At 32.2% G+C, this 13,341-nt stretch overlaps 1 protein-coding gene across 4 annotated transcripts in view; it reads right to left on the minus strand.

Annotated features, from left to right (window-relative positions):
- LOC126820566 (homeobox protein Meis1) overlaps positions 1–13,341 on the minus strand; it is a 97,452-nt gene that overhangs the window by 45,014 nt on the left and 39,097 nt on the right. For all 4 annotated transcript variants that reach the window (XM_050548600.2, XM_050548602.2, XM_050548601.2 and 1 more), the window contains one exon: positions 10,655–10,787. In XM_050548600.2, the coding sequence (XP_050404557.1) occupies positions 10,655–10,787 (133 nt within the window). The remainder of the gene's footprint in view (positions 1–10,654; positions 10,788–13,341) is intronic.

The raw sequence follows: 13,341 nt of genomic DNA on the forward strand, positions 1-13,341 counted from the left end.
TATCCGAGGAACGCTTTAATTTTCTTTCCAGGGGTATGATCGCATCGAGACAAAATTAGTTTCCAAAGTCTGCAAGCAATATCAGTGTATGAATATAAAATTTGTACAGAGATGAAGGGTCAGACTGGGAGACGATTTCAATCTGTGGTTGTTTGTCGAATCAAACACCAAATCAATATTCAGTTTCCTTATGATATGATTCCTTGATTAGCAAATACAACTTTAAGACCTACGCCATTACCAGTCTGGTCAGATGATATTCCATCTAATCTTAGTTTCCATCTATCTTAAAATTAACTTTTACAATTTCATTCCGTCAAAACCAGAAATCTATATCAAGATATGTTACAAATCCATGAACTTTATTACGAAAACAATCAATAAACTTTTAAAAGCTGACGAACAATCAAACAAATTAAATGGATGGGATCTGGTTGGGGGGGATAAAAATCCAAAAATATCAAAAATAAAAATGTAGGTTTCACATCAAGGTTCAATAAATGGATGAAATTTCAGGAATCTATCGAATGTTATAGTAACAATTTTGGAAACTTTGAGGTACGCTGAGGAAAAACAGAAAGTGCTGGTTGGAATGTGATGGTTTAGAAACTGGATAGGCTGGTATATTTAGAGATAGCTATTTGCGAGTTAGAAGAATGAAGAAAGTAATCAGACGTTCTCTCGTTGAATGGAATGGATGGAGCCTGCTGTAGACTCCAGCCGTTAAATCAACAACAATGTTTAATCTTCAATCTACCCCCCTCTAGTTACTATCCAGAACTACCAGTCATAGTTTACTTATAGTAATAAACTGATGTACATCTATACCTAAACTACCTTCTAAATATATACCACGCTTAATTACAACAAAATTAAAACAGGAGATATGCTTTATGGAAAATCATATTTTCAAGATAAACATTTCTTTTTTCTGATTTGAAATCTTGTTAAGTCTGAAGAATAACTCCTGGTAATGTCGACTTCCCATTAATTATGTTTCATATAAAAGGCTATCTAAGGTTGTTCCACTTTTTAACTTTATCATTTGCTATTTAATTGATTCTAGCAGGGTTTCTATTAAACTATAAAGACAGAAATAATTTCAGCATTTAATGAAGTGTGCCAGAGAGCCAACCTTTTCACATAAACTTATTGGTGTACCAGATTTGCTACAAGAAATGAAAATGTGTAAACTTTATTCTCCGCGATGTTGCTTAAGAGAAAAGTAGAAAAAGAAAATTTGGATAAGAATGTATCAGAAGCATCGGTTCCATGCACCGCAGGATAGAATATCAATCTGAGAAAAGAGCAAGATATTCTCAAATTCTTCTAGCGGCTTGTCCAGCTGTTGAGGTCAGAGTTCAAAACTAACAAACAGGGTTTGTAAATGGCAGAGAGGATACACTATGATAGCAGTGCTATTTTTTCAGGTGCTTGTAGAATCCGGAGAGGCCGGGAGAGAATGTTACTCCTTCAGCTCACTTTCTGCATCCCACACAAAATAAACACTCGAGCATTCTCCCCAAATGACCTTAATAGAATTTTAAGTAGTGTTTTCTTTCTAATGGTTTCCAGTCGCTCCCACAGACATATTATTTGCCGTAAAAGATTACAAAGAGGTATATCAAAGGTTAATCTTGCCTCCTTAACAAAAGATTCGGCCTGTAAGTAACATTTCTATATACATGAATATATATTTTAGAGGAACTGTATATAGTGTAATCTGGGCGGATAAAGGGTGTCGGATGTTTCGCAGGCGGCATCAATGATTCTGCTTATAAACATGTGTCAATCTTCCTTCAATTCAGAAATTCATTACAGAACAAATTTATTTACAAAAGTAATTTTCAATACATTAGCTTATCTCTCTTAGGGGGAGAAAAATGATTTACGCCAACAAAATTTTGAATGTAATGTTAATAACTGTCAAACATGTTTTAATGAAAGAAAAGTTTAATTTAACCAATCTATCTGGCACTGATAATCTTAAAGAAAGGTGCTTCAGATTAACAATGGCATTGTTTTCAGTGAAATTTTCTTCATAAGAGTTGATTAGAGTTGATATGTCATGATCTAAGGATGGAGTGAAATAAACACTACTTAGCATTGGTTAAATTTGACCGTAGGTCACCTCCACTTGTAATGTTGATAATGCAAGGTGAAGGGGAGGAGTTAACTCCACTCACCCAAGCAAGGGAAATATGGTGTTGATTAGCGATGACTGTAACAAAACTTGCCTCATGTTCTCAATAACCTTTAACCCTATATTTCCTCTAATTGTGAATCTTGCTATTGTCTCTAAACATGCTTAATCTGTTGTAGTCTTAACACCACACCCAAATTAGAATACTAGAATAATTTTCAACATGTCTGCCTCCCTCATTGGCTCAACGAGAAGCTTAGAGACAGTGAATTAAGCAGAGATAAAATAATACTATAGCCGAGAGGGCTGGTCAGTATGGATACATTTCATTCACAGCTGTGGTCATTCAGTGGTCATTCTCGGCCACTAAAAGAAAAGAATGGTGGATTGAAAACAATGTGATTAATTTGAAATCAATATGACTTAAATGTAGCCCTTAGATGCAAGCCTTGAGGTTGGAATTACTTGAAAAAGGTTTGAAATCTTGACCCGCTGAAGTATACTTCCTCTACACACTTCCGATTAGCTGTGTATAATTTCCTCTGTGTGTTTCGCCTTCTGGCCATTTCAACCAGCAGATATCCCAGGAGAAATAACACACAAAGCTTTGTATACACTTCACAATTACTTTCATAAGCTCAGTGAAATTCATTATCAAAATTATATAAACATTTACCTATTACTAAAGTCAATAATTTGATAAGTCCTTCAACTTTACAACAATAGCCTTAAGCAGAAACAACTTAATATCAAAAAGATTTTATCACTCGGATCCAGTTTTATTTATACAGTATATAATATGAATTTAAATGGAGATACAGTTCGTAATGCTATAGTAAAATTGGATCTACATTTTATTGTTTTATTTTGTCGGTAAAATTCAAGTCAATGCTAATGAACCAAGATCGAATTACAATATCATTAGCATACTTATAGTATTAAGAGACGCAAATTAATGATTATTAGTATAAAAGTAGCAGGCTGGGTTACAATAATACAGTATTCTTGTATTTGAATATTATTATCAATGATCAGTATTGGAAAATACATAAAGCACGGCTAGTGTTTACATACAATACACTACAGGTCAATATTGAAAGCTACAATCACTGAGTCTTAATGAATGTCTCTAGACTAGAAGGTAATTAAACTCTAAACAGGTAAACACTTAACTACTATAATCATCATTAAGTTTAATTAGGTGGGTGGGGTCCTAATTACCTGGACTCAGGTGCAAAAAACATGCAAATGAAGAGGAGATGAAGGCTAAAGATGTGTTGGTTTAGATTATTTTAATCCTTAGGGATCTCAAGTGTTGTATGGAAGACATTTCAGGATATTGTACGAGGACGCGTAGTAAATCTAGTTTGTCATTAAAGACTAAGTTGGCTCATTAAAATCTAAATATAGCAATCAGTTTCTGCTCAAGATGAGCCACAAAAAAAAAATAATATCATTACTTAACTTGTTGTTTGGAGAACATCAAGGTTTTTTTTGTTTTTTTTTTATTTATTTATTAAACCTAACACTTTTTAATACTGAACTTGAGTCTGTTTACCATAAAAAAATCTGTTTTCTTCAATAAAATAGTTAATTCTATTTAGAAATCATCTAAATAATTTAATTAAAAGAGCTAATACGACTTGTTTTAATTCGGTTGGCTGAAATACAGTCTTTAGATAGACGAAACATTGGGAAAATAGACTCTCTGCCCATTAGCGTTATGAGAATATAAATTAACTTCATTAGTCAGTCTAGCTATTCTATAATTTCCATAAGTTTGTGTATTTATATATATGTGTATGTATATTTAGTAAACTGTATTAAACAGGATATCAAGAAGATTATAGATATTGAAGATCTGTTCTTTCTAGGCCTCGAAGATGCCAATATCTGCCTCTCTAATTCCCTTCATTAAAAGAATGATATTTAAGTATGTGTTAAAAAAGACTAGAACTTCTCAATATATATTCATATTTACATACATTAAATCAATTCAGTAAGAAAACCCAAACATTTTATTAAAATCTGTCTTTCTTTCCAAGATTGAATAAAATTTATCAGGACCAAATACTTCTGAAATTACGTTTCGCTCCCTCTTTGAAATATGAAATGATTCATTGACCTACATGACCTATGAATTAAGATTCTAACACTTTAAAATTATCTACATGCTGTGATCTTAATTTTCATTAATCACTGATGATGATGATTCATGTTTTAAACATGTCTTATTCTTTTCGACCAAATTCCTAACAAAGGTTGAAAAAATTGAAAAAAATCTCGATATAAGCCATGTTTCTTGGGTTGTTAATAATTTTTGACTATGTAATGTTATAGATGATGATATATAGTGATAAATATTTGTTTAGTTTTAGTATGTTTTTAGCTCTGGTGAGATGTTTCAGACGAAAGAAAGGCACAAATTTTCTTTTCTTAAGTGATTCTAATTCTATCAAAATACACTTAGAGTGGTTTCATCTTTATTTAATGTTTTTAAGGAATCGCAGGGCCATGTGTTCGGAAGTGTGATATACTTCAAAGTGGCGCAGAAATTAGAGATGTTCTTTGAACCACCACACACCAGATACCTGAAAATGGGCCAAAATTAATTGGCATTTTCAGACACCATTTAAAAAATTCATTTCTGTTGTTTTAATTCAGGCTTTAATGGCCATTAATTACCACCCCGCCACCCATTATTACCTGTGAGCTATTTACATTTGAAATAAATAAACCAAGTTTAGTGAATGAAAATCACAATCGACTTGTTGAATGAAGATCGATAATGTTGTTGGGTATTCCCTACTGTATATAATATTGGTATTATGTAAGAACAAACATAGGATACTAGTGTAAAGTGGGCATTAAACCTTGAAGATATATTGATGGCAGGTCGTAGGTTACAGTATTAAACCATTATTATCACATTAACAACACTGACACTATTCTCAAGCCAAGAGGGTTGCCTGCAATATGCAAACTCGGAGGGTAAGGTGCAGGTCAGAAAGTACTACAACATTCATTAGAAAATTAATGGATTTGCCTCAATACAAATACAATCATTTCATTTTCCAATATCATTCTGAAATAATTTCTTATTCTTATATTCCATAAATTTGTGAAACTTGTTCTTAAAATTTCAGAAAATTGGCATCACAACAAATTTAATTTTCTAAATATTATTTAGTTTTTTCAAAGAATACCTGTTTTATTCAACCAAACCACCAACCAACAAATTATTTTAAAATTGGTCATATTAATCTTTTTGAGTTTACCAAAGCCGTAAAAACTTCATTGAGTAAGAGAGTAAGTGTTTTGTTCAAATTTCTGTGCTTAGAAAAAGGTGTAAAGAGGGGCTTCGTGCCTCTACAGCAGATGTTATATATTCTGTGAATGGGTTATTGTGGAAGATCGGAGGGCAAGCTAAATGCCTCTACGCCTCTATGCTCAATAGCTCGAATCACACTAAACAGTAAATTAGAATCGGACAATACCCTATGTTTTGCTGTGCTAACAAATATCAGTTACCTTGCTAAACAGAACTTGATAGAGAAAGTTGTCTTGATAAAGGTTTAATACCGTCAGAGAAAATAGTCAGCCATGGTTCAACCAATTCAATAGCTTTACACAGCGCTAATCGATAAATAGACCTCTTTCTTCTTAAAAGGACCTTCTTAAGAAGGTAACCCCTTGCGCCCTGCCACAGGAATTAATATTATCAAGATTAAACCTCTCTTTTCATAAAGTTGCTAGGCAAAGTGTTTCTCTTTGCGTTGTGAGTTTTTGAACAGTGAATTTGACTGACAAGTTTGTCTGTTATAATAAGGTTTTTGGCAGGTCTGTTAGCCATTCAACTAGTAATGATTTATATTCAAATTATACTCTCTATTTATGAACATATTAAAATTTCAAATCAATGAACACAGCTATCGTAGTATGGATTGGCCAAAAGGGAAAATTGGTAGCAATTTTCTGGTTATTAATAAGAACTTTTCACTCATACTACGGCTTCCGATTGATACGTTTGTATCTTTGTGATGATTTTTCCTTTTAATTTTATAACAAATTTGCGTCTATCATCCCTTTTAAAGATGCAAGGTTAGTAGAACTTCCCACACAGCTAGGGGGCAGCCTGTGCGGTTTCTATGTTAAACTTGATTCTCTTAACTTGGTTTGTGATCTTTTCTTAGACTAATGAATTTGCATTAATATCCAACAGAGATTAAAGAGTGAAGATCAGGGACATTTATTCTCTTATTTATATTATCTCATTTGTTTATATGTTACTGTGGACAATGAACCAAATTTTGATTAATAAATTCATATTATAAAATTTAATAGAAAAAATAGCTGCTATAACATTTTAGAGTGCTTTTACTGAACAAATTTTTTATCTTACAAAAGATCTGAAGAAATTCACCTAGATTTTGAGAATATTTGAAATCTTTATGAACAAAAAAAAAATAATCTAAATTAATACAGAAAAAAAAAAAATCATTGAAAATTCAATTTTGAGGTCGAATATCCCTAAAAGGAAAACCATTTTTCTCATAAATTTCAATAAAAATACAAATCAATTTCTTCTGCACACCGAAAATTATTCCATCTAGAGCAGGCTAAGCTGCTGCAAGTTTTAGAGAATTATCAGAAGGCTGAGTCACCCTATCAGGATGGTGTTCGGGATCAAGACAATGGCTTAGCTATAGACCTCAGCAGTGTGTTAGTCCCTCCTAAAAGCACAGTAAAAGGATCAAATCCTTCAAGTTACGATCAATATGTGGCCATTAAGGTGGTCCATCAGTCCCTAAACAAGGCCAATGCATACATATAGAACATACCTAAACTTTGAAATAATAATGCTTGCAAAATTACTTTTGAACAAAAAGAGTTAAAATGACCTTAGAATCACATTTTTTTAGGAAAATCCCTAATTTAATTATAGAATTATATCATCATTTAAGAATTATTGTAAAAAGACAAATGTCTGTGTTTATTTTCTTGAAATCCCCCATCAACCTTTGTGTCATTACCCCTCATTAGGAACAGATTTTTTTAAATATTAAGTTTTACATACACATTGTAAAAAGTATAAAATATCAAATGAATCAATAATTTCCTACCTCCATTAAAAATTTTTCAATACAGATATCACGAACATCAGAATTCTCAAGACATTTCCGAAATCTAACAAATTTCTTTCAAATGTCATTTTCTTTTTTTTCAAAATTAAATTCAAATTTTTAAGCAGCAGAGTGATTTAATATTCACATTTATCTTTTCTATTCTATTAAACCAACAAATTAATTCCAAATCACTCATATGATTGAATTAAAGATAAAATTGAGAAGCGGGATGATTTAAAAATTCATCAATGGAGATTTGACAATTAAGGGCTCATCATATAAAGATGATGATGTTGTGACTTCCACAAATTACCTGTGGAAAAAATGTCACTCAAAAAGATAAAAAAAAACAAGACAAAAAAAGAAAATGTTTGCCGGAACAAAAGCTAAAAGAATTTGATTTTGATGAGATAGTTTTGTATTTTATTAGTTTTCTGCGTGTTGAAATAACACTTGATTTACAATGTATTAAAAGTGAGCAAATGTTGTGTGATTATGCGTCTTTGTTCTTCAGTAACGGCATGTCACATAGCATGATTTAAACACTTCGCCTCTCTTCGACTTTAACATGTTCTTCATTAAATGTTAAAGTTCTAATCTTTTTTTTGTCAGTGTGCGATAAAGTAGGTTGTTTATGTCACAAAGCATACTTTATATCCTAAGCTTATGTCACAACACCTTGTTAATTATTCAATATCGCCTAATCAGAGCAAGATTTATGCAAATTCAACATAATGAATATTTTATGCCTTTTGATTTTATCACATTGTACATGAAAGAAAAGCAAACAAGGCATGAAATCAAAGAGGACATGTGCCTTCTAACTTATAAATTGCAACAAATAAAAACAAATAAGAAAAGAGTTGAAAAAAAAAGAGAATTTCTAGTTTTGAAAATGTAGTAATTAAAATGGTTTGAATTTCCTTTCTGGCGTGGCTACGAAATTTCAAAAATGATATTTTTTGAAGAAGGGAATGAATAGAAGTGTCAAGTTTGATTTATCATGAGTCAGGCTTATTTCATATTTTCGACATACTACAAATTGTTTCACATAAATTACTAGGGACTTAAGAAACAGAACAGACCTCATAATTATCTCACTAACAGTATTTCCCCTTTAAAACTCTTATTTACGAAAAGATAGAAAGGGAAGATAATGGTAGATTTTGTCTTGAAATCATCCATGAAGGAAACTTAGAGCAGACGTGAAAAGATGTGAAACTAAGGAATCCAAATCTATCTACAATACTCCCAAATCACATCTGCCAAATTCATTTTATGAAATTTAATATTCTGACATGTTTTTTGTTTGATTATTGCGATTGGAGTTCTCCCTCTAGAATTCCATTGACATAATTTGGAGGTGGAGTGTTATAAGTAGGAAAATATATATTTGTGAGTCGACGATTTGGGGCAGTTTTTATAATTCGTTATGTGGAGTTTTGTTGAGGAGAAATTGAGTCTGCTTCAGCGCTTTGAATTACTGTTAACAACAAATTTAACCCAGTTTTGCGATTTTCACGACGGAGGTTCAAGGGAAACTTGTTATCATTCCAAGATCAAATTGTTTTGAAAAGGCAGAAGCAAAAACGTGAACTTGTGTTCAAAATCGGCAGCAATCGGAGTATTAAAACAGATAGGATAAACATGAAAAATATTAAATATTTATAACAGAAGCTTTCAATGTTTGGTGTAAAAGAAAGCCGTGTTTTGGAAGTCTAGGTTTCAGTAAGATATTTGTCAGTGCTTTATGGGAAAACCTGACCGTGATGTTACCTTCTTGTTCCGCTAGCTAGCTGACGATGTATATCAAGTGATCCATTTACGCTATGTTTATTGTTTCGAGGCTCTTTTTCTATCGATATAGATATCCACCCAGATACAAGAATATAATTTGCCAACTCTCTTTGTTAATTATAGCATGGGTTCTTAAGGATAATGGAAATGACAAATGCTGGTATACTTTTATTTACATCCAAAGTTATAAACTGAGACAGGATATTGCCAATTCCGTATCCATTTCGTACCAAACATCAGTTAAAAAGACAACAAAAGATTCAATCCAGTGAATCGAAACTTAAAACTTTTTCTTAGGGTAGTTTTAAATATTCTAAACACATGGGTAATCAAAGTTCCAGCTACTGAAATATTCATTAGCCGAAGTAAAACTATAATTCTACAGTTATTTATTCCCGATGTCCTACTGTTATTTTTCCTAAATTGAGACATCTTTCAAATTTTCATCCCAAGAGTAAGTATTTCATACATTATGACATTTTAAATCTAAATTTGAAGCCATTAATTTTAATAAGAAAGGAATAGATTAGAACAATAATCCATTTCACATAAAAACCGAACAAAAAATGCCATAAAACTTGAAAATAAAGCGTTGTCTTTGAATCACTCTATAGAATGGTAATCTGTTTCTAATGAGAAGATTTGAAGCCAATAAATGTTAACCATTACATATGTTATGACTGAGTAAGGCTATAATAAACTGTTAATTATCTCATATAGATAAATATACATTCTTTCTTAATGGAATAACCATCCATATTGCATTCAAAAATGATAATGAGAATTTTTCACCTGATGGGGAATGACCTTAGGTGTTAATGGCAGTAAGAACGACTACGCCACTACTCTGGCAATAAATGCCTACATGCCTCTAATCTTTCTTACAACTGTTTTTCTTTGTCTGCGCTTGTTGTGCATTTTTTGAGAACGCTGATAGTTTTATAGTCGTTATATTTTGCGAAAAGGAGATGTGCTGATACAAGGGCTTACAGGCGACACTTTTAAACTTTGGGACAACAAGCGGAAATGTTGGAAAAACTAACTGTCATTAGCTTTTTATGAATTATTTGTTATTCATACACCGGAGGCGTGCTTATTTCAGAATTTTTGTTTCTAAAAAATATCTGTATACAATGTTGTAATATTCCCATAATGTTTTTAATCTTTGTCTTGCTAAGAGACTATGTGTATCTTGCGAATAATTAAAGTACTTTCTACAAAACAATTCAAATGTTAGATCTTGTGTGGCATTCTTTTTTCGTCACCTACATGTATTTTTCTGAATATGATGGATTGTTTTCAATTCAAATCTATTCCCTGACGTTCTAATTATCATTAATATTTTTATCTAATTAGTGAAGCCATTATTCTGTTGTTTTTTCTAATTTTTTTTTAATAGTCCAAAATTTGTTCAATACAAAGAGTTAGATTAAGATGTCTGCCATCTGAAAATCACATGAAAAAGAAATACTAAAAAAAAAAAAAAATTTTGAAAAATTTTAATAGTCAAAAAATACAAAGAGGGAAAGTAGGATAAATATGTCTGCCATCTGAAAATAAATCAAATGAAATGCTAAAATCTTCCTACCTGATTCACTATTATTTTCAAGATTATGTGATGAGTTAGTATTTGGTTGACTAGGTGGTATGGGCGTGTCCCCAGAACGAGATGATTGGGTATCGTCTTGTTGACTAAAATTCAAACTATGAGAAGGTGGACGCTGAAAATAGACAAAGAAATCAAAATTAAATGCAAATGTATAGATGATATTTCATTAAATTCAGGAGCTGTGGTGACTCAGTCAGGAAAGTTCCATGGAATTTTCTTGCTTGGTTTCCCCTTATCAGAGGTGCAGGACGGAATGTCTAGCACAGTCAGTGTCTAGTTCTTCGGATGTAATGGAAACTGAAGTCGTGTGTTCCAGGTTGTCATGCACATAAACGAACCCATGACAGGTGGATTTTAAAATATGAGTAGGTTGTAGTGTCGCTGTTTGGGCAAAATTTCGCTCATAGCACAATGTATGGCATAAAACCATCTTCATTAGTCCATCAGAGTAGAAAAGTAGGATTTTAAACCCCCATTTCATTTCATTTATTAAGTTCACTTGTACATATTTGACCATTTCTCATTTGTCAGGTTTTTCATGAAGATGAAATCGGTACCATTCCAAAGATTTGCTGCCAATTAGATGCTGCTAGAGTTAAAAATCCATTTTTTGGCAACATATTTTCAACAATCAAATTACATGCTCAGGGATCGACCAGAAAAAATTAAATCCCGACAAAACCCCATCTTTTGCAGCAGACCTGATCTAATTATGAAAGACATTAACCTTTTTAATTTCACCTAGCGTTAAAGTAATGTACAATTAAAGATTAGTCTGGTGGGAGAAATAAAATCGCACCCAAAAAGTAAACAATTAGCGTTATAAATAAACAATCTGATAAGATTATAATCCCCTTTACCTAACATACATAACCACGATAGCACTTGGTTTAACAAACTTCAAATCATCAAATATTTGCATACTTAACAGCACACATGCACACTCTTATGAAGCTTTTACAAGATTATTTTTCTATTTAGAAACTAATTGTCAGGGAGAGAATGGAGGCAAATGTTGGGCAAGAGGCTACAGCGAAGAAGTTTATTTTGAAAACAACTCGACACACATAAAAGCCCAGTAAGCTCAAACAGCTGTAAGAGAGAAGGCAAATCACAGCCCCTCAAAAAACAGTCCACGAACAAATCTTGAAATATCAATTTCAAATAAAAGAAGATCCTATTACAAGCCGGAGAAGGACTTAATTTATCAATGCTAAATGTTTGGAGTAGTTTCAATAAAACACTTTCCCATCCGGTATTGTTCTGTCTGCCTTTGTATACGTAGGCCTTGATTGACAGTTTGTCATTCATAACCCGGCTCAGGTACTTTCTTCCCTTGGTCAAGATGGTGGTCAAAGCAACTCATTCACCTAAAACTCATGTTTCAAGTCATTTTTATACAAGAATTTTTTTTGTTAAAACATGTTGTGTGCTTTTTGGAGTATGTTTACATCAAGGTGCCAATGAGGAGTTGGCAAATTTTTCACGAAAAAAATCGTCTGGTGGCAAGTGCCCTTTAAGAGCGTGTTGTATGTTGCAAATTATCAGGGTACACATTCATAATGAATGGAGTAAATAGTTAAGAGGGCTTATCTATCTCAATACCTACACTGAATCCACATGTCGAATAAGAAGGATAATGAAGAAATTCAGTTAAAAGGGGGTTTGAATTTCGGCTGTTGTATTCGTACACAAAAGAAACATCTTAAACGAGCGTTTTAATCACCAACCGTCGATAGTCAGAGAACAAACATTGAGAAGAGTTTTTATTTTTTAAAACATGTTTTTGAATCACTTACATGCATCCTTTACCAAGATAAAAAGATATTTTTGAATTTGTGTGGCTCTCTCCAAACTTTTTCATGTCACCATTTATATTTTCAAGATGTCTGCCACACAAGTTTGAATATTTTTTACATATTGATCTAAACAAAAGGGACACACGTACTCTCACACACACAAAAAAAAATTAATACCACACAGTGAAAGTTAAGCATTCAAACCACAACAGTTTATGAAACAGCAATAAATTTTGTAGTTACATTAATATAACTATTTAATAGTTATTAATTGTATATGGTTAACTAATATCTGAATCCTAAAGTCAAGTGAAGGTGACATAAAAATGACAGATTTGACAAAGGCTATTTAATCCTAAGTTTATTATAAGAATTTATTAGACACATTCTTGAAGCTTGGTTAGTTCCACTAAATTAAATCTGAATACAATAAGCAGTCAGTTTAAAGAATGAAATTGTATATTATGTATAACATAAGAACACAAACATGAAACTCCTATCTATGTTGATATGAATAATAATCTATTTGAATAGAAGAATGGAAGGCTAAACATTAAACAGTCCAGATCGTCTTTACCTCTCTTAGTTGTATTAAATAAGAGATTTTCTGACACCTAGTCACAACAGTCAATGTCTGTTAAATGGACAGAAATGTGACACCATTTCAATACCTGTCAGTCGTGCGACACAATTTTTTTATGGCAAAGATCGGAGATAGGGCAAGGTAAACTGAATTGAACTATTAATGTTTATTATGCGAGGGCCAAGCTATTGTGATCCAGTGCTGAATAACTCAGTGTTATAAACGGGCAATTTGATATTGAATTGGACACCATCTCGACCATTCAAAATGGTAATATAAATTTT

This window comes from Patella vulgata, chromosome 5, assembly GCF_932274485.2.
Source record: "Patella vulgata chromosome 5, xgPatVulg1.2, whole genome shotgun sequence".
Classification (NCBI taxonomy): Eukaryota; Metazoa; Mollusca; class Gastropoda; family Patellidae; genus Patella; species Patella vulgata.